Below are 21041 nucleotides of genomic sequence, written 5' to 3'. Positions count from 1 at the left end.
CACAGTGACGGCTGAACTGGATAGGGGTAATGGGTTTACAGTGATACTACTAGACCTTGCTAAGGCCTTTGACAGGATACCAAATGGAACCCTAATCAGTAAACTGGAGCAGATGGGGATGGATATAGGGTTGGTGAGATGGATAGGAGGGTGGTTGAAGGAGAGATACCAGAGACCGGATTATGTAGGAGTGGAGTCTAAAAGACGGGTTGTGACTAGTGGTGTGCCGCAGGGCTATGTTCTTGGACCACAGTTTTTCAATTTGTTCATCAATGATATAGGAAAGGATTTGAGAGGAAGTGTTCACTTGTTTGCTGATGATGCAAAGTTGGGTAGAGCAATTGTGAGTGCACAGGATGTCAAAATATTACAGGATGATTTGAATAGTTTGGAGGACTGGACTAGGAAAAATGGATGTCAGTTTAATGTGGCAAAGTGTAAGGTTATGCACTTTGGGGTGAAAAGAATAGCAGCAGTATATCACATTGGTGGAACCGTACTCCAGGAGATTGATGAGGCTAGGGATTTGGGAGTGTTGGTGGATAGGGAGTTGAAGTTTAGGGGGCACATTGCAAAAGTGACTAAATCAGCTCATCAAATCACCTGGCTTCTGAAAAATACTTTAACATGAAGAGACGAACAAGTTGTTGTTCCTCTGTATCGAGCCTTGATAAGACCCCATCTGGATTACTGTGCCCAGTTATGGGCACCAGGGTTTCTTCGTGATGGGGAGGAAGTGGAGAGGATCCAGAGACAAGTGACCAAGATGATAGAAGGTCTGTGGAATGAACCTTATGAGAATAGGTTGAAGATTTGTGGGTTGCAGAGATTGGACGATAGGCGAAGGAGGGGGGGGGGGTGATATGATTGAGACATTCAAATTACTTAAGGGTTTCTACAAGATAGATCCAGAAGATATTTTTGAAAATATGACTGGTTGTGGGAGGACTAGGGGCCATGCATGGAAGCTGGGCAAGAGCGTGGTTGACAAGGGTGTTAGAGCTATGTTTTTTACTTGGAGAGTGGTGAATGAGTGGAATAAGCTTCCAGAGCCTGTTGTGGGTGCTACGACCGTGAATGAGTTCAAGGCAAGGTATGATAGATACTGTGTCAATGTCGAATAGTTGCTCTTGACATGATGTTAGGGCCTCCCTCGATGAGTCTGTCGACTCCTTGGAGTTGCCCGGAACATTAATAATAATTGTTAGTAAATATGTAAGTTATACACTTTGGTGTGATGTGATTTCCAATGGTATATTATACTGGTCAGATTATGTTTGGAGAGTCTGATAAGGCTAGGGATCTGAGTTATGGTGAGTAAGAAGCTAAAGTCCAAAGGTTGCAAATACAACTTTTTGTATTTGCAACCTATTTCAGCATTGCATAACTGCAATGCTGAAATAAACATTGACACATAAGAATAAGGAGATCAGTTTGCCTCTTTAGGCCTTGATATGACAGCAACATGGACTATGCACAGGGTTGCGAGGGGGAATGAGGAAGCTGCAGAGTGAATGCAAGAAAGAGTTTTGAAGATATTTCAGGAGTGTGGAATGCAGATTAGAAGACAGATTGAGAGTAAGTGGACAGTGGTAAGCAGAGAAAGTGTAGGGGTAACATGACAGAGACCAACAAATTTCAAAAGGTGTTATAGGATACCGGTTGATGAAATTTTTAATTATATGGAAGGTGGGAAGCCATGACAATTGAGTTGTGTGTAGCTAAGAAAGGCATGAGAGCTAGATTTTTGTCTCAACAGTTTGTCTTTTAAAGCAGTGATTGCATCCAGTGCAAATGAGTTTAAAAAGGTATGACAACTATTGTGAGCAATGCGTGGCCTCACTCGTTAAGTGAGGCCATGAGTCTCTGTAAATAGCACAAGATGAGTGAGGCCTGGATAACTCTGTTAATAACAGGTATATTTTTTAAAGAAATTATGACACAGACTAATATGTTAACTAAAATAAATTTAATTAATACTTCCAATATTTTGGCAAAGTCAAACTGCCATCATAAGGGAGCAACATGCACGTAGGCATTTCACTAAGTAATGAAGATGAAACATGTCAACCCTGGATACATGGAACAGCGATAGCTTTGGTGTAGTCACTGTTCTGGAAAGAGGGAGAAGAGTAGGCCTGAAGTCCTGAATAGTTTCCCTTAGTGGGCTAAACTGAACATCCTTGGTTGTTGGCTGAAATGCAGAGGATGAGAACTTACAAAATTTCGGACAGTTTCATGCAATCAAATTTGTTGAGGTTAGGGTAGCTTCTTAAGGCAGAAGCAGATTCAAAGAAAAGTCTTTTGTATTTATATCTGCTACAATGGAGAAGAGTGGATTTCTTCCAGCATATTCTATGGCAGATGTCCAAAGCCTGGTTAGCAAATGCTGAGTAGCTGTAGTGATGGAAACGGATATAGGCCTTATGTACAGCAATTCTGATGTTGACTGTCCTGCCTGTTTGGCCACAGTAGGATAGTTTACAATTACAAGGTACCTTGTAAACACCTGATAGGTCTAGAGACTGTGGCAGAGTGGATAAGGGTGGCTAAAGTGGTTGATGTGCCTTGGATATATGAAATAGTGATAGCTCTGGTGTAGTCTCTGTTCTGGTGAGGGGGGGGGGGGTTAAGATGTGTGAGTTTGAGGCTTTAATATTTTTTGGATATGATAGCCATTGGCTATGAAGATTTTGTGAAGATGGTCAAGTTCAGTGGAGAGGGCACTGTTATCTGAACTAATTAATTTAGCCCTATTATATAAAGTTTTAATAATTCCATACTATTGGGAGGGATGGTGGTGCGAATGTTTGTGAATGTATCTACTAATGTGTGTGGGTTTTCTTAAATAGAAAATGCCAGGGGATCCATCAGGCTGGTGTGTAATTAAAGTGTCTAGGAAGGGAGGACGGTTATCATTTTCTTTTTCTAATGTTAACTGGATCCTGAGATATTGTTTAGCCGTGTTAAAAACTTTGTTGAGGATATCCAGACCATATGGCCAAATGGAGAACACATCATCAGCAAAGTGTAGTGAAACAGGGGGTTTATATGGAACAGAGATTACAGCTTTCTCTTCAAATGTTTCAATGAAGAAATTAGCTATGGCCGGGGGGGGGAGCAGAGAGTCAATAAGAATACAGGAACCAAACTGTATTCTTATTGGCTTAAACCAATATACAAAATGATGGTGCAACATGACAAAATTTCATTCCGGCTAGGGGGTCGCCCGGTTAAACAAGGCCCCCGTTGTTTTCACCAGGGAACCAGGGCGAACAGCGAAAAGTCAGCTACTGGAACAAATCTGAAAGCATATCTCCCAACTCAACATCACCAGAGATAAAGATTGGTACTATCAACATAAGAAGCCTGAATGTCAAAGAAATGGAGCTAGCTGAAGAATTAGATAAGTACCAGATCGACATAATAGGGGTGACTGAAATAAAAAAGACAAAAACTGGTGAGATCTTTCTGAGCAATAAAAACAAAATGTTATATTCAGGCAATGACAATCAAGGAAAAGAAGGAGTAGCCATAGTATTCAACACAAAATACAGGGCTCTGGCAGGCAGTGCCAAATAGAGTGATTTGGGCAAATATCAGAATGGGGAAACAGACAATGAGACTTATTTGTGCCTATGGTCTCATAGAAGACTCTACTAAGGTAGAAGTGGAGGAATTTTTTGAGGCTTGAGAGAAAGCTACTGACACAATGAAAAAGGAAAAGTTGGTCCTTGTTGGGGATCTAAATAGCAGAGTAGGAAGTGACTGTCAGACATACAAAAATGTTTTGGGAAAATTTGGAGAAAAGAGCAAAACTAATAATAATGGCAAATATCTGTTGGATTTCTGCTCAGGACATGGATTGGTTATTACTAACACCATGTTCCAACATAAAAATGTGTACAAATTCACATGGAGAGAAGAGGGAAGGAATAAGAAAAGTCTCATTGACTATGTTATTGTTAATAGTGATGTTTTCTCCTTGGTGCAGGACACCAGAGTGTACAGAGGATTTGAAATTGGAAGTGATCACTATTTAGTCTTGCGCAGGATAAAATTGAATTTCATATTGAAAAGAATGACATGTAAGAAAGTTTTAAAGCGAATAAAAGTTGATCAGCTCTCAGATGTGAACTGTAGACTAAAATACACAAAGATTATTGAAGAAAAAATGAGAGTTTGAGAACAAGAACCAAACATTGGAGAGAGGCATGTGGTGAGGTTGTCTGCAAGGATAGAAAAATCAGAACTCCCTGGTGGACACAGGAAGTTGAAGAGGCAGTGAAGGAAAAGAAGAAAGCATATCAAAAGTTCCTGGCAAATAAGTCAGCTTGTGCTCTTAGAGAATACAGAGACAAATGTAAGAAAGCTAAATACTGTGAAAAACTAGCTAAAGAAAAGTCATGGGAGGACTTTGGCAAGAACCTAGAAAATAAATATCAAGGTGGTAAGATATTCTGGAGGTTGTTGAAAAAGCTTAAAAATGGAGGAAAGAATGCTGTAAAAGGAGTTAGAGATGATGAAAGTGACATGAAAATGGCAGAAAAAGATATCCTTGACATATGGAGTAATTACTTCGAAAAATTGCTAAATGAAACAAGCCGTGATAGCAAAGTGATAAAAAACACTCAACAGGCATACAGTCAGGAATACATATCCATACTTGAAGTAGAAAATGCCATCAAAGGCTTGAAATGTGGAAAGACAACAGGAGTAGATGATATTCGATCAGAAATGCTGAAGTATGGTGGTATAAAAGTCGTACAGGGGCTGCACTGCATAGTTCAGAAGGCCTGGACAGAGGGACGAATTCCTGATGATTGCAGTAGAGCTCTAATAGTACCCATATATAAAAAGGGAAATAAAATAATACAGAGGAATTTCCCTACTGAGTGTTCTGGGCAAGATTTATGCCAGTATACTTGAGAAACGGTTGAAAAGAATTGTGGAAGAAAAGCTTGGTGAAGAACAAGCTGGATTCAGGCTAAATAGAGGCTGTCAGGATCAGATCTTCACTTTACGACAAATAGTAAGAAAGCGTGGGAATATAACAGAGATCTGTATTTAAGTTTTGTTTATTTTGGAAAGGCATATGACAAGGTGCCAAGAGAGGAAGCTATTCAATACGCTACAGTTATATGGTGTCAGTGGGGCATTATATCAAGCAATACTTAGTCTTTATTTGAGTTGCAAGTCAGCAATTAGAATTGAAGGAAGTACAGAAAGTTGGTATAATGTTAAATCTGGTGTGAGACAAGGATGTACATTATCCCTTCTGTTATTCATTATCTATATGGATCATATTATGAAGAGAAGTGGTATTAAACATGATATCAGAATTGGAGATGTTAACGTCAGCTCTTTGCTTTATGCGGACGATATTATACTTCTAAATAAATCCGTTACAAGTTTGCAAGATTCCCTGACTAAATTGAATAACTGTTGTAATAGATATGGTACGAAGGTCAGCAATAAAAAGACAAAGACAATGAAAATAGGTAGAATTGTTGAAAATGTCAACTGTGTTTTGAATGGGGAACCTGTGGAACAAGTGAAACATTTCAGCTAACTTAGGCACAATTTTTAGTGAAGATGGTAAATTAAATATGGAAATAGACAATAGAATCAACAAAAACTGGTATTGTAGGAAGGCAACTGAATAAATTCATATGGAATAAGAGAGAAATCAGTCGGAACACTAAATTAGCTGTATACAAGACAGTGTTCAAACCAGTTTTAACTTATGGATCTGAGAGCTGTGTCAGAAGTAAAACACTTGACCAAAGACTAGAGACCGCAGATATGAGAGTCCTGAGAAAGATTCGAGGCGTGAACAGATGGCATCAATGGCAATATCATATTAAAAATGAGGATATTAGGAAAGAACTTGACATTGTCAGCATCCAGGAATGCGTTAGCAGAGCTAATCTCAGGTGGTATGGTCATTTAAATAGAATGGGCGAGTAAAGATTAGCAAAACAAGTGTTCTCTGCCAGGCTGGCAGGAAAACGACCCAGAGGAAGACCAAGATATAGGTGGATTGATATAGTACAAAGTGCCTTAAATGATAGAAATATAAGATCTGATAATGCTGGGATCTTGACAAGTAACAGACTGATTTGGAGGAAAATTGTAGATAGAACGTTAGTAATGAGGTAAATTTTTCATGAAGTACTATCATATCCTGTACACCTCTTGAGGGTACATGGCAGGAATTTGATGATGATGATAATATAATATTCGATCACTTCTGGTCAAATAGTTATTACAGCTGCCTTTCAACATTTCAGGTTTTAGATGGCTATTTTATCTCATTTATTAATTGTTTTTTATTTATATTCATTTTACTATTTTATTTATAATACTTATGTGTAAATTTAAAACAGAATATATTTTATTCTGTTTTATAAAAATATTGTACTAAAAATATTGTATTAATATAAGAAAGAAATTTAATACTTAAATGATTATATATTGCCAGCCTGGTTGGCCAAGAGGTTCTGTTCTCCAGCCAAATGGCTGTGGGTTCAAATCCTGCCATGGGCATGGGTGTTTGTGATTGCCTGTGGAAATATTAGTGGTGGTGGCAGGCAGTAGATAGTGTTGGTGTAGTTGCAGTTAGTTGTAGTTGGTGGATTGAGTGGTGGAGAAAGAGAGATTAGAGTATGTGTCCTCTCTCGATGAGTCTTTGGACTCCCTGGAGGTGTCACGTAATAATAATACATCAACCAGTTGCAATAATGTTCTTTAGATGAAAAGAAAAGAAGTGAGTTTGATTCCTGTGAATCCAACATATAAGGACATAATATATGATATTAGAAGACAATTTTATCCACTTGCTGGTTTGGCTATTATTAACATCGGTGCCAAAACAATTACTTGACCAGCTGGCCTTTTAAGTTTGTTTTTTTCTTGCAACTTTTTTTTTGACCCTACTGTAAAGTAAATAAGTACAATAATCTAAGAAAGTATAGATTAAGCTGGCGGTGGCTTCACTTCACAGTGCAGAAAAGATTAAATCGACAGATTCTAGAAACTAGAATCAGTCTATTACAGTAACTGCAAACTGATTGCTATAAATATATCTATAAATGAATGAATTACTGAAAATTTTGTGATGATCCACAAAGTATTTGTAATTTTACAGCAAATATTTATCACCTAATCAGAAATCATTGTGAAATTCAATGTAGCAAAAAATTTGTAATTTTATCATAGTTGGTTTTATTAATCAAGATAAAGGTAAGGTTAGTAGTATCAAGGGCCAAAAAACCTGAAGAGCATAATTTTATTGACAGCTTAACCAATTGTTTCTCAAGTGAATGAAGAAATTAATAAGGATAAGCACTTATTTACATTTTTAACATTTTTTTTTACAGATGTCAATGACACTAGCTTTATTTTGAATTATTTTACTGTTTAACAACATAGCTCAAGGCTGAAGTAGTCAAAAGTTACTATGCTTTCCTAACTTATTCTCTTTGTTGAGCTAAAAGGATTAATCACCATCTAGACAGCAAAGCATCATTACATTGCAACTAAGTGTAGTTCTACTGAAAACAAGAAGTAGCGTTAAAATGAATCTAGTGTAAAAGTTTTTTTGTTTCCTTCATTGTCATTAGAATGAAGGATTATATAAACAGAGCCTGATATTTGGATTGATTCCTGTACCCTCAGTTCTTATGTTAAATGAAATTTCAAAATACCTGATGTAATAACTTACTGAATTCTTTCAGTCGATATCAAGTAACAGAGTAACATACAAAATTACATACAATCATATATTTTTCATAGAAATAGTTTCAATTTCTGGAGAATATATATGATAGAAAAAATATATTACAAAAACCAATTTTTATTTCTGTAGAAAAAATATAAATGTCATTTCCTTACCTTATCTATTAGTCGTGCAGTTGTGCGTGGAGGAGGACACTCGACACCATGTTTAATGCAAAGGTCTGACAAAAATTTATTTGACTCTGAAAAAAAAGAAGAAAAACAAAATTCATACATATATGTATAAATGTATGAATTTCGACTGTATATGTGTATGTATATATATACACACACATATACAGTCGAACTTGGTTAACAAGCACCATGGGACCGACAAAATTTCTTTGTTATATTACTCACTATATCAGTGATGAATTAAATCTACATCCTATTTTTTTGTAATTCATAATAATTCACTAAAAATTAGATTCAAAAAGAAGTATTAGAGAGAAAAAAATAATATAATTACATACCTAGATATTATTTGTATGAATATGCTTGTATAAACTACAATACATTTAATAACACAGTTGATTTCTCCATAATTAAAAACAATACTAATTAACAATAAACACAATTTCAATTAGTATTTTTAGAAACCAACATGATGTTATGTCATATTTTTAAATTGATCCAACTGTTACATACAAAATCGTCGCATCCAAGTTGTTTAGCAAATTTTTCCTCTTGAGCCTTCAAGACCTATCTATTCTAGGACCATCTATTGAAAATCCAGCTCTTCTTTCTGTAGTGAGTCATTCATGCAATGCTTCATCAACATTTGTAAGCTGACCCATTCTAAATTTTTTTCTTTCGGTTACGTTGTTTTCCAGTGCCAATCATCTTTATTCTTCCACAATGTAGATACTCTTGAAGAGGAGAAAGAAAACTTTTTACACACTTCAACATTTTTCTCACCATGTTCTAACTCACAAATAATTTTGCCTTTTTCATAAACCAAGAGATACTTTCTTTCAGTAGATGTTTCTAACAGAAGGGCTCATTTTTTAACTGATTTTACAGTCATAGCAGTAGTGTTTGTGTAAACTGAGGAAGGAAGGACAGAGGTTAGACACTGGAGAGGTAGTTAGTGAGAGGATGGGTCAAGATTAGGTTATATACTGACCCATAAAAAATTAAAAAATAAGGGTGAGGGTCAAAGGAATGAAAGGTGGGTAAAATTGTTCCACTTCACAAAGTGAAAGGGGGGGAATAAGACTAACTACAAATTACAGGCCAATCTGTGTGAAGGTATTAGAGAAGTTGGTGAGAACTAGGATTCAGAAGTGTGTTCATAATAGCAGTATTCTTTATGATGGTCAGCATGGATCTGTTGGGGGGGGGGGGATCATGTTCCAGCAATCTGCTTACATATTATAAAAACAGGTGACAAATTCACTTGATAAAAGAGATACATATACAGTGGGGTACTTAGATTTTTCAAAGGCCTTTGATAGACTGCCACATGACAAGCTAGTAGTTAAATGAAACAGATGGGATTAGATAACAAACTAGTAAATTGGATAGTTGATTGGCTTTTGTACAGGTATCACTACATTGTATATGGAGGAGTGGTATCCCAAAACAGGAAGGTCGCTAGTGGAGTGCTAGAGGGATCTGTTTTGGGAACATTATTGTTTAACTTGCATGTTAATGACACTGGGACTGATTTAAATAGAGATGTGCAGCTGTTTGCCGATGATGCAAAGTTGGGAAGGGCTATGAGAAGTAGAGCAAATTTTGTGGCCTTGTAGGAGGATCTCAGTAGACTATGTGAGTGGGCAAATGATTAGAGCTATCAATTTAATGTTGCAAAGTGCAAGGTCTTGAAATTTGGTAAAATTTTAAGAAAATTTTACCTTTCACTTTGTGAAAGGCAAAATTAGACAAGATTGGGATACAGAATATTCAATTAATGGAGAAATTTTGAAGGAAGTGGGGGGGGGGGGGTAAGATGAGAAATCTGAGAGTAATGGTGGACAGAGACTTTAAGTTTAGAGGTCACATTGCTAAAATTGTAAGAACATCCCATTGGCTTTCATCAAGCCACATATGGACTACTGTACATAGATTTGGTCATCTGCTTTTCAGGAGGATGTACTGGAGAAGGTCCAGAGAAGGTTTATTAAATTAGTATCAGGTCTATGGAATGTCAGATATGAAGAGAGAGATTGAAAAATGCAACTTGCATTGAGAGGGAGGATATGATTGAGACACATAAGTTGGTGAGAGGCTGTTACCAGATTAACCCTTTATTTGACAGTGTTGCTCTCAGGTAACACGACTTTACAGTTGTTCCATTCCCATGCCAATAAAGGTTTCCACCCAATTGTTGTCATTGTTGCTTCCAGGCAACATTCATCTTCATGGATGCACAGTGAGACATTTTTTGATTTATGTTTTTGCCAACAGATGGTGCCACTCTGTTCATAATGATGAGGAGCAGAAAACAGAAGAGAAACATCACCATTTTTTCTTTTGCAATGTAGCAAGTGCATCAGAGTTAGTGTTATTGTGTTTTCTTGATTTATAAACAGCTCAGTATCATTTTTCAAGTGTTGCATTTTTTGCTATGAGAGGGAGATGAGTGGCAAAATTATGTTTTCTGCTCATGTTGCTTCCATTTAACATTGCAATTACAGTTACTGTCTGGGAGATTGCCTACTACTGCAGTTATAAGCAAAGAACAAAGGCATGTTACCTTTTAATGCTGTTTCTTTTTTTATGGAAAAAGAAAATGCTGAGCAACTGCCTTGCCACCACCAAATCCAAATATTTTGGAGGGAGATTATTCAGAGATTGATAGTGATAATGATCCAGACGATATACCAACATCAACTTTTCAGAGAGGAGTATTTCAGTAACTGTGCCTAACAACAACAACAAGACAGTGATTCTGATGAATCAAATGCTGGAATTGTACAGGAACTTGAAGACAGTCTTATGCCATCCACATCTACCAACAATGAATGTACTGGCCAGACAAATGGTAGGTCTAGAAGATGAAACCACACACACATTTGGATGGCTAAAGAAAGACCTTGATTTTATCAAGTGTAATGTGACACCAGAAATGCCTGCAGAATATGAGGACTTAACACCATAGCAATATTTCAAAAGACTTTTTGATTTAGATGTAATACAGCTTATTACTGATCAAACAAATCTGTATTCTGTAAATCAACATCTGTTGATACCAACACTTAGTAGCCTAGTCATGAAGTTACTTCAAGAGCATACTTTGTTTATATTTACTTGGATAAAGAATGAAACCAAGAATATAATTTTTTGACATCTTCAAAACCAAGTGAAAAAACTTTCAACAACTGTCTCTAATCCAGAGTATTTTAGTAATAAGGTGTGACACCTTTTGACTACTTGTATGTGGAAATATGACTTCTGCATTACTTCAACTTTGGTATCACTTCTGGGTCTGGCTCCCACTGATGAGAACTCAATAAAGGTCAAAACCAGTCTGGGTAGTGGCCCTTCCTATAATACACATCCATAAGAATATGTATGTTGCAAGAATCATTTGCTAAGGCAAATGATTCTTGTAGAAAGGCTTATACGTTGATTAAACATGATTATTAAATACTTAAGGAATTGACAACGTATACTAGAATAAAATTAAATCAAACTTTAATATATACTTTCCAATATTTCGGCAATGTCACGCTGCCATCTTCATGGGAACGTAGATAAAGACACGTGCACGCAAGTACTACACAACAGCAAATGAGAAACAAAGCGGGGAAGCTACCGTTTTCCTAAAGTCCTGATGGTGCCCCCTAACAGGCTATATTAGGTGTTCTTGGCCTTTGGGCTGAAGTTCTCCTGATGTATATTTCCCAAATTTGAGACAGTCTCATGCATCCAAATTTGTTGAGGTTTGACATGTTCCTAAGTGCTGAGGCTGATTCCATGAATAGTCTTTCATATTTGAACTTGCTGCGGTGTATTACTGTGGCTTTCTTCCACTTTATTCTGTGGCGAGTATCCAGAGCATGGTCTGCAAGCCCGGAGTGACTGTACTTGTGAAATCGGATGTAGTCCTTGTGTTCTGAGATTCTGATATTTGCTGTCCTGCCTGTTTGGCCAAAATAGGACAATTTACAGCTGCAAGGGACCTGGTATACACCAAGTAGGTCTAGGGGAAGTGGTTGGCCTTTAGTGGAGCGGATAAGGGATGCCAATTTTCTATATGGTCTGTAACAAGAGGTCAAGTCATGTTTAGGATTTTGTTGATTTTTTTCCGAGACACCTCCAATGTAGAGAATGGTGATGGATTTAGAGTAATCTTTTTTGTGAAGGGGGAAGGGGGTATTTTTTGGATTTCTTTGGGGGGGGGGGGGGTAGCCATTGGCTCAGTAAGTGTTAAGGATGTGATTTACTTCAGTGGGGGCTTTGTCATTTGAACAGAATAGTTTATCCCTGTTGAATAACATCTTAATAACTCCATATTGTTGTGAAGGGGGGGGGGGGGGGATTGTTAGTGAATGTATCTGCCTGTATAAGTGGGTTTTCTATACACTGAGAAAACCAAGGTTCCATCAGGTTGGCAGGTGAGTAGTGTGTCTAGGAAGGGGAGACTATTGTTTTCCTCTTTTTCCAGGGAGAACTTGATTCTAGGGTGTTGGTTGTTTAAGTGTGTTAAGAAGGAAAGGAGTGTATCCGAGCCATGTGGCCAAATAGCAAACACATCATCAACGTAGCGAAGCCATATGGTAGGTTTTTGTGGTGCAGAGTTTAAGGCTTTCTCTTCAAAAGTCTCCATAAAGAAGTTGGCCAAGGGCGGGGAAAAGTGGTGAACCCATGGCTGTCCCTTCTATCTATTTGTAGAATTTTTCCTGCCAAACAAAATAGCCCGAGTTCATTGTGAACTGAAATAGGGCTGAGATATCGGGAGGAAATTTCGCTTGGATTAGCTCTAAGATTTCTTTGAAGGGGGGACATTTGTGAATAAGGAGGAAGAGACGTCAAAACTGACCATTATGTTATTATGTTGGAGTGTAAGGTTTTCTACATTGGCTTTGAAGTGGGCTGAGTTTTTTATGTGTGATGGTGTGTTGCCAGTATAGTGTGAGCACTTTGGCTAAATATTTAGCTAGTTTGTATGTAGGGGAATCGATGCCATCCATCATGGGACGTAATGGCACATTTTCTTTATGTATTTTTGGGAGCCCATATATACAGGAGAGGGTCTAGAGTTATATAGTTTTAGTTTGTTAGTAATCTCCACAGGCTAAGCAGTGACCTTCTTAAGGAGCCAATGGAGTTTTCTAATTTGTGAGTTGGTGGGATTGTATTCAATGGGGAGGTAAATGGCCCGATCTAATAGTAAAGCATTAAGCTTACCTGTGTAGTCAGTATGACTGAGTACCACAGTAGCATTCCTGTGTATGCCCTTTGCAGCTGGGCAGTGTTGCTTCAGAGCAACATTGCAAAATTCATAATTACTAAAAAATATAATAAATTAATTTTTAAGTCACTTTTCTTACCAAAGTTTTCTTAAAGTTTATGAGAAAAACTGCAAAGTATACCCTATTTGATCACAAAAGAAATGAAGAAATTATGAAAGAATTAAACAAAAACCAGTAATAGAAAAAATTTAAAAATATAAACATAAATGGATGGAACATGTTCAAAGAATGAAAACAGAAAGATTACCAAAACAAGCCTTAAAGTAGAAGCCATTAGGAAAAAGAAAACCAGGACATCTTCTTAAACGATTCAACGATGACTTCTAAGGCTGGAACAGGCCACGCTAGGCCTAAATCCTTGATAGTTCTTACCAACTGGTTCATGTTGTATCTAATTATTAAAAAAAAATTTTTTTTTCTGTTGTAACTTCCCAATTGCCAAACAAAGAGTTAATGTAGAGAAGATATTTCATAGAGTAGAGGGAGGCAAGGGTAGAATCAAAGGCCGTCCATGGAAGCTGTGTAAAGGAGGGGAGTGAGAAGCAGGTTCTTTGCATGGAGAGTGATTGGTGAGTGGAATGCATTGCCTGAAATGTGGTGAGTGCAGAAACTGTGAATGGTTTCCAGGTATGGCTTGATGATTTTTTTATATGAGGGAGTATAGACCAGAAAAATGAGTTTTGTTAGGAAAAGTAGGTTTGCCAAACTGCAGATGGAAATTGAAGTCAGTGAGGTTGAAACTAAGGCTGCATTTACTTGTGAAGAAACTTTACCTCAATTACATACAAAAAAACTTTCCCTTTTTTCTGTATGTAATCTCTTTTTATTTGCATTACTTTTTATGGTCACTGTTTAAAGAAAGACAGAAGGACATGGAATATGTAAGAATAGATACTTTATTATGCCACATACATCTGAGAATTTCACTCCCAAATTCTTTACAAATTATGTTTTTGGAAATGTCCCCTGCCCCCAAACATACAACTAACTTATGCCTTCCACAGGCAATACATACCTGTCAAAATAAGTCATAGTAACATTATTTGCTAGCCAACACGGAAACTTCCTAAAGAATCAACAAGTTCAATCCAGTATACTATATAGCAGTTAAAGCTGTGCCCTCAAAAATAAACATTGGACTACTTCATGATATCCAGTGTAACTTGGAGACATTACCCATACTGGATGCTGGAAGAAATGGAGAAAAAATAAACTAGAACTTTGCTCTGGAGTAAATCCAAACATGGTTTTTGGTCACTTCAACCCTCCAATAAGCAATGTAGTTGAATAATAACAGGTGATAAATTCACCTAAGGCCTAATCTGCATTACAATAACACACGTTCGACCTTTCCTCTGAAAGGTAGATTACAACCCCTCAGAATGTTGATTCATTTTTAAACAGCTTCCTCCATCTTGATGGTCTAATGGTCTAACTGGCTCTGGGATACATTCAGTTGCTAATTGGCCTACCAACATCAAAGAATAGCCAGAAGATATTTGGATGCAGCAGATCAACAAGCTACAGTGAAGCTCGACAGACTTAGACTGGAGTGTCTGTATATCAGTTCTGTCAGTATTTTAGATTTCCAATATTTAGCTAGTTATGCACTGTAAATCATGCATTCTATCACAGTTATCTCAAGAACAGCAACTGCAGTGACATTTAAGTTGCTCTTCTCTATAACATTATGTGCAAAGGAACCTGCTCAAAGGGGGTCTTTTACTATTAATTGAAATGCCTAAAAAAGGTTTGAATATCTCTGTTTCACCTATTCCAAAATTTCTTGATCCAGTTCATAATACTCCTTCATTTCAGACTATAATGCTCTTCTCTATAACATTATGTGCAAAGGAACCTGCTCAGAGGGGGTTATTATTAATTGAAATGCCTAAAAAAAGGTTTGAATACCCCCTGTTTCACCTATTCCAAAATTGCTTGATCCAATTCATAATACTGCTTCATTTCAGACTATAATTTTCCTTCATTTAATTTTATGTTGAGCACTCTTTTCTACAGTGCTATCTTCTTTTCTGTTTTCCTGAAAAGACCACCATTTTCCTTATGGATCCAAAGTAATTGCATCATATAAAAGGGCTAGTTTTTATAAATTTTTACTTTGAGCTTCAGTTTATCTTATATAACTCTAGATGCTGCTTTTCATTTCACCGAGACTGCCCTCAAACTTTCAATTATGTCACTTACTTTCGTATTCGTTTGAAACCTTTCACTATGCCATGCTTTAATTATACCTAATATGCACTGTTTTATTTTCCTTTCTTAATGCCCAATAACAGTCAAACTGATTACTGAAATCTCTGAAATGGCAGCGAGTCCCCCCCCCCCAACACACACAGAAAGATTAGGCAGGGCTAATGAATTCTCAAGATCTACATTTTAGTCTCCTACTAAAGTGAAACAACTAGTAAAGAAAATTGTTTTGTTTTGTTTTTTCATCATGAGACTAAAACATAGATAATGTAGTTATGTACAAATGTAATTATACCAGTGGTAGCCAGAATATAAAACCTTAAAAAATTATAAAAAATAAGCAGGTTATTGGCTATTTATTCTCTTTTAATACAACATCTTACTGGATAATTTAGTTATTATTCTATATACTTCTTCATTTTAGACTGATATGTGTACAAATATCTACCACATGAAGTTTTCATTCATCTTTTATACAAGTTACTATTTGATTTTCTGCCGCTGATTTCTCTGTCTCTTTAATAATCCTAATGAAGATTTCAAATTATTACATAGTTTTTTTCCTAATCTGTTTAACTATTTTCAAATGTATAATTTTGAAATAGAAATAATTAATGTAAATAAATGGCAACTGCTATTATCTACTTTTATAAAATAAAAGTGCAAAGATTTCTGTCATGCTGTAAAAGTCATATTGACCATGTTATTGTTGATAGTGATGTTTCCTCACTGTACACTCTAGTGTACAGAGGATTTGAAATTGGAAGTGATCATCATTTAGTCTTGAGTAGGATAAAATTGAATTTCATATTGAAAAGAAGAACTTCTAAGAAAGTTTTAAAGTGAATAAAAGTTGAGCAGCTCTCAGATGTGAACTGTAGACTAAAATACATAAATATTATTAAAAAAGAAAAAAAAAAAAAAAGAAAGACTTCGAGAACAGGAACCAAACCTTGGAGATTCAGTGGCAAATCCTGAAGAAAACATGACTGATTCGGCCAAAGAGGCATATGGTGAGGTTGTCTGCAAGGATAGAAAAATCAGAACCCCATGGTGGATACAGGAAGTCAAAGAGACAATGAAGAAAAAGAAGAAAGCATATCAAAAGTTCCTCACAAATAAGTCAGCTTGTGCTCTTAGATAATAAAGAGACAAATGTAAGATAGCTAAACACTGTGTAAAACAAAAGTCATGGGAAGACTTCGGTAAGAACATACAAAATAAATATCAAGAAGGCGGCAAGATATTCTAGATGTTGTTGAAAAATCTCAGAAATGGAGGAAAGAGTGCTGTAAAAGAAACTAGAGATGATAAAGGTGACATGAAAATTGGAGAAAAAAGATATCCTTAATATAGGAATAATTACTTCAAAAAACTGCTAAACGAAAAAATCAGTGACAGCACAGCAGGAAAAAACACTGACCAGGCATGCAAACAGGAATATGTATCCAAGACCAAAACTGGTGAGATCTTTCTGAGTAATAAATACAAAATGTTATATTCAGGCAATGACAATCAAGGAAAAGAAGGAGTAGCCATAGTATTCAACACAAAATACGAGGCTAATCTTCTTGAATGGCAGTCAGTCTCAAGTAGAGGTAATGTGGGCGAATATGAGAATGGGGAACTGGACAATGAGACTTATTTGTGCCTATGGTCCCACAGAAGGTTCTACTAAGGTAGAAGTGGAGGAATTTTTTGACGCTTTAGAAAAAGCAACTGACACACTGAAAAAGGAAAAGTTGGTCCTTGTTGGTGATCTAAATAGCAGAGTAGGAAATGATTGTGAGACATACAAAAATATTTTGGGAAAATTTGGTGAAAAGAGCAAATCTAATAATAATGGCAAATAGCTGTTGGATTTCTGCTCAGGACATGGACTGGTTATTACTAACACCATGTTCCAACATAAAAATGTGCACAAATTCACATGGAGAGAAGAGGCTAGGAATAAGAAAAGTCTCATTGACTATGTTATTGTTGATACTGATGTTTTCTCCCTGGTGCAGGACACCAGCGTGTACAGAGGATTTGAAATTGAAAGTGATCACTATTTAGTCTTGAGCAGGATAAAATTGAATTTCATATTGAAAAGAATAACATGTAAGAAAGTTTTAAAGCAAATAAAAGTTGAGCAGCTCTCAGATGTGAACTGTAGACTAAAATACAGAAAGATTATTGAAAAGAAAATGAAAGAGTTTGAGAACAAGAATCAAGCCTTGGAGATTCAGTGGCAAACTCTGAAGAAAACACTGATTGATTCTGCCAGAGAGGCATGTGGTGAGGTTGTGTGCAAGGATAAAAAAATCAGAACTCCCTGGTGGACACAGGAAGTTAAAGAAGCAGTGAAGGAAAAGAAGAAAGCATATCAAAAGTTCCTGGAAATAAGTCAGCTTTTACTCTTACAGAATACAGAGACAAATGTAAGAAAGCTAAACAGTGTGTAAAACTAGCTAAACAAAAGTCATGGGAGGATTTTGGCAAGAATATAGAAAATAAATATCAAGAAAGTGGCAAAATATTCTGGAGGTTGTTGAAGAAGCTTAGGAATGGAGGAAAGAGTGCCGTAAAAGAAGTTAGAGATGATAAAGGTGACATGAAAACAGGAGAAAAAGATATCCTTGAAGTATGGAGTAATTACTTTGAAAAACTGCTAAATGAAACAAGCAGTGATGACAGCACAGCGAAAAAAAACACTGACCAGGCATGCAGTCAGGAATACATATCCATACTTGAAGTAGAAAAAGCCATCAAAGGCTTGAAATGTGGAAAGGCAGCAGGAGTAGATGATATTCGACCAGAAATGCTGAAGTATGGTAGTATAAAAGTCTTACAGTGGCTGCACTGCATAGTTCAGATAGCCTGGACAGAGGGACGAATTCCCGATGATTGGAGTAGAGCTCTCATAGTACCCATATATAAAAAGGGAAATAAAACTGAATGTGAGAATTACAGAGGTATTTCCCTACTGAGTGTTCCTGGCAAGATCTGTGCAAGTATACTTGAAAAACGGTTGAGAAGAATTGTGGAAGAAAAGCTTGGTGAAGAACAATTTGGATTCAGGCCAAATAGAGGTTGTCAGGATCAGATCTTCACTTTACGATAAATAGTCGAGAAAGCCTGGGAATATAACAAAGATCTGTATTTAAGTTTTGTCGATTTGGAAAAGGCATATGACAAGGTGCCAAGAGAGAAGCTATTCAATATGCTGCAGTTATATGGTGTCAATGGGGCATTATATCAAGCAATACTTAGTCTTTATTTGAGTTGTAAGTCAGCAGTTAGAATTGAAGGAAGTACAGGAAGATGGTTTAATGTTAAATCTGGTGTGAGACAAGATGTACATTATCCCCTCTGTTATTCGTTATCTATATGGATCACATTATGAAGGAAAGTGGTATTAAACCTGATATCAAAATTGGAAATGTTAATGTCAGCTCTTTGCTTTATGCGGATGATGTTATACTTCTAAATAAATCCGCTACAAGTCTGCAAGATTCTCTGACTAAATTGAATAGCTGTTGTAATAGATATGGTATGAAGGTCAGCAATAAAAAGACAAAGACAATGAAAATAGGCAGAATCATTGAAAATGTCAACTGTGTTGTGAATGGAGAACCTGTGGAACAAGTAAAACATTTCAGCTAATTAGGCACGATTTTTAGTGAAGATGGTAAATTAAATATGGAAATAGACAACAGAATCAACAAAGCTGGTATGGTAGGAAGTCAAATGAATAAATTCATATGGAGTAAGAGAGAAATTAGTCGGAACACTAAATTAGCTGTATACAAGACAGTGTTCAAACCAGTTTTAACTTATGGATCTGAGAGCTGGGTCAGAAGTAAAACACTTGACCAAAGACTAGAAACCGCAGATATGAGAGTCCTGAGAAAGATTCGAGGCATGAACAGATGGCATCAATGGCAATATCATATTAAAAATGAGGATATTAGGAAAGAACTTGACATTGTCAGCATCCAGGAATGCGTTAGCAGAGCTAATCTCAGGTGGTATGGTCATTTAAATAGAATGGGAGAGGAAAGATTAGCAAAACAAGTGTTCTCTGCCAGGTTAGCAGGAAAACGACCCAGAGGAAGACCAAGATATAGGTGGATTGATACGGTACAAAGTGCCTTAGACGATAGAAATATAAGATCTGATAATGTTGGAGTCTTGACAAGTGACAGACTGATTTGGAGGAAAATTGTAGATAGGAAGTTAGTAATGATGTAATTTTTTCATGTAGTACTGTCACATCCTGTACACCCCTTGAGGGTACATGGCAGGAATTTGATGATGATGACTTTTTGAAGTAGGAAAAAGCCATCAGATGACTGAAATGTGAAAAGGCAGCTGGAGTAGATGATATTCGACCAGAAATGCTCGAGTGTGGAGGTATAGAAGTCTTACAGTGGCTGCACTGCATAATTCAGAAGGCCTACACAGAGGGACGATTTCCAGATGATTGGAGTAAGCTCTCATAGTACCCATATATAAAAAGGGGAATAAAACTGAAGGAGAATTACAGAGACATTTCCCTATTGAGTGTTTCTGGTAAGATTTATACAAGTATACTTGAGAAACAGTTGAGAAGGATTGTTGAAGGGGAAGCTTGGTGAAGAATATGCTGGATTCAGGCCAAATAGAGGTCTCAGGATCAGATTTTCACTTTACGACAAATAGTTGAGAAATCATGGGAATATAACAAAGATCTGCATTTAAGCTTTGTAGATCTGGAAAAGGCATATGACAAGGTGCCAAGAGAAAAGCTATTTAAAAATGTTACAGTTGTATGGTGTCAATGGGACATTATATCAAGCAATACTTAGTCTTTATCTGAGTTGTAAATCAGTAGTTAGAATTGAAGTACAGAAAGATGGTTTAATGTTAAATCTAGTGTCAGATGTACATTATCCCCCTCCCCTCTGTTATTCATTATCTATGTTGTTGTTGTGGTTATAGCCTTTCGGCTGTTTAGGGACAGCTATATACAGCACATCTATGGAAAGGCCTACGAGCAAGGTGGTTTCCCGTTGCCTTCCGTGCCGTACTATATCCTATGACTCTACCCTGTGTGTGTTCACTGGTCCAGTTTGCTTGCTTGCAGGATGAAAAAATCCAGATAAACTGGTGGAAAAAACCATGCTTAACACTCCTTCCCCAGGCATGTGGTTGCTAAGTGCAAAGCCACTAGGCTAACCATGTGGTCATTGTCTATATGGATCACATGATGAAGGAAAGTGGTTTTAAACTGATATTAAAATTGGAGATGTTAATCTCAGCTCTTTACTTTATGCAGATGACGTTATACTTCTAAATAAATCTGCTATAAGTCAGCAAGATTCTCTGACTAAATTGAATAACTCTTATAATAGATATGGTATGAAAGTCAGCAATAACAAGACAATGAAAACAGACAGAAGCATTGAAATATCAACTGCATTGTGAATGGAGAACCCATAGAACAAGTAAAACACTTAAACTACTTAGGACATGATTATTAGTGAAGATGTAAATTAAATATGGAAATAGAACAGAATCAACAAAATGGTATGGTAGGAGGTCAACTGAATAACTTTATATGGAATAAAAGAGAAATTAGTCAGAACACTAAATTAGCTATAT

At 36.6% G+C, this 21041-nt stretch overlaps 1 protein-coding gene across 1 annotated transcript in view; it reads right to left on the bottom strand.

Moving 5' to 3' along the window:
* Positions 1 to 21041, bottom strand: part of LOC150103145 (lysine--tRNA ligase-like) — a 199946-nt gene that overhangs the window by 70842 nt on the left and 108063 nt on the right. The window contains exon 10 of the mRNA XM_090398349.1: positions 7897 to 7982. Within this exon, the coding sequence (XP_090254475.1) occupies positions 7897 to 7982 (86 nt within the window). The remainder of the gene's footprint in view (positions 1 to 7896; positions 7983 to 21041) is intronic.

Source organism: Typopeltis vanoorti, chromosome 9 (genome assembly GCF_054136105.1).
Source record: "Typopeltis vanoorti isolate ZY-2024b chromosome 9, IOZ_Tvanoo_1.0, whole genome shotgun sequence".
Lineage (NCBI taxonomy): Eukaryota > Metazoa > Arthropoda > Arachnida > Uropygi > Thelyphonidae > Typopeltis > Typopeltis vanoorti.
This window is presented reverse-complemented; position numbering and strand designations above follow the sequence as displayed.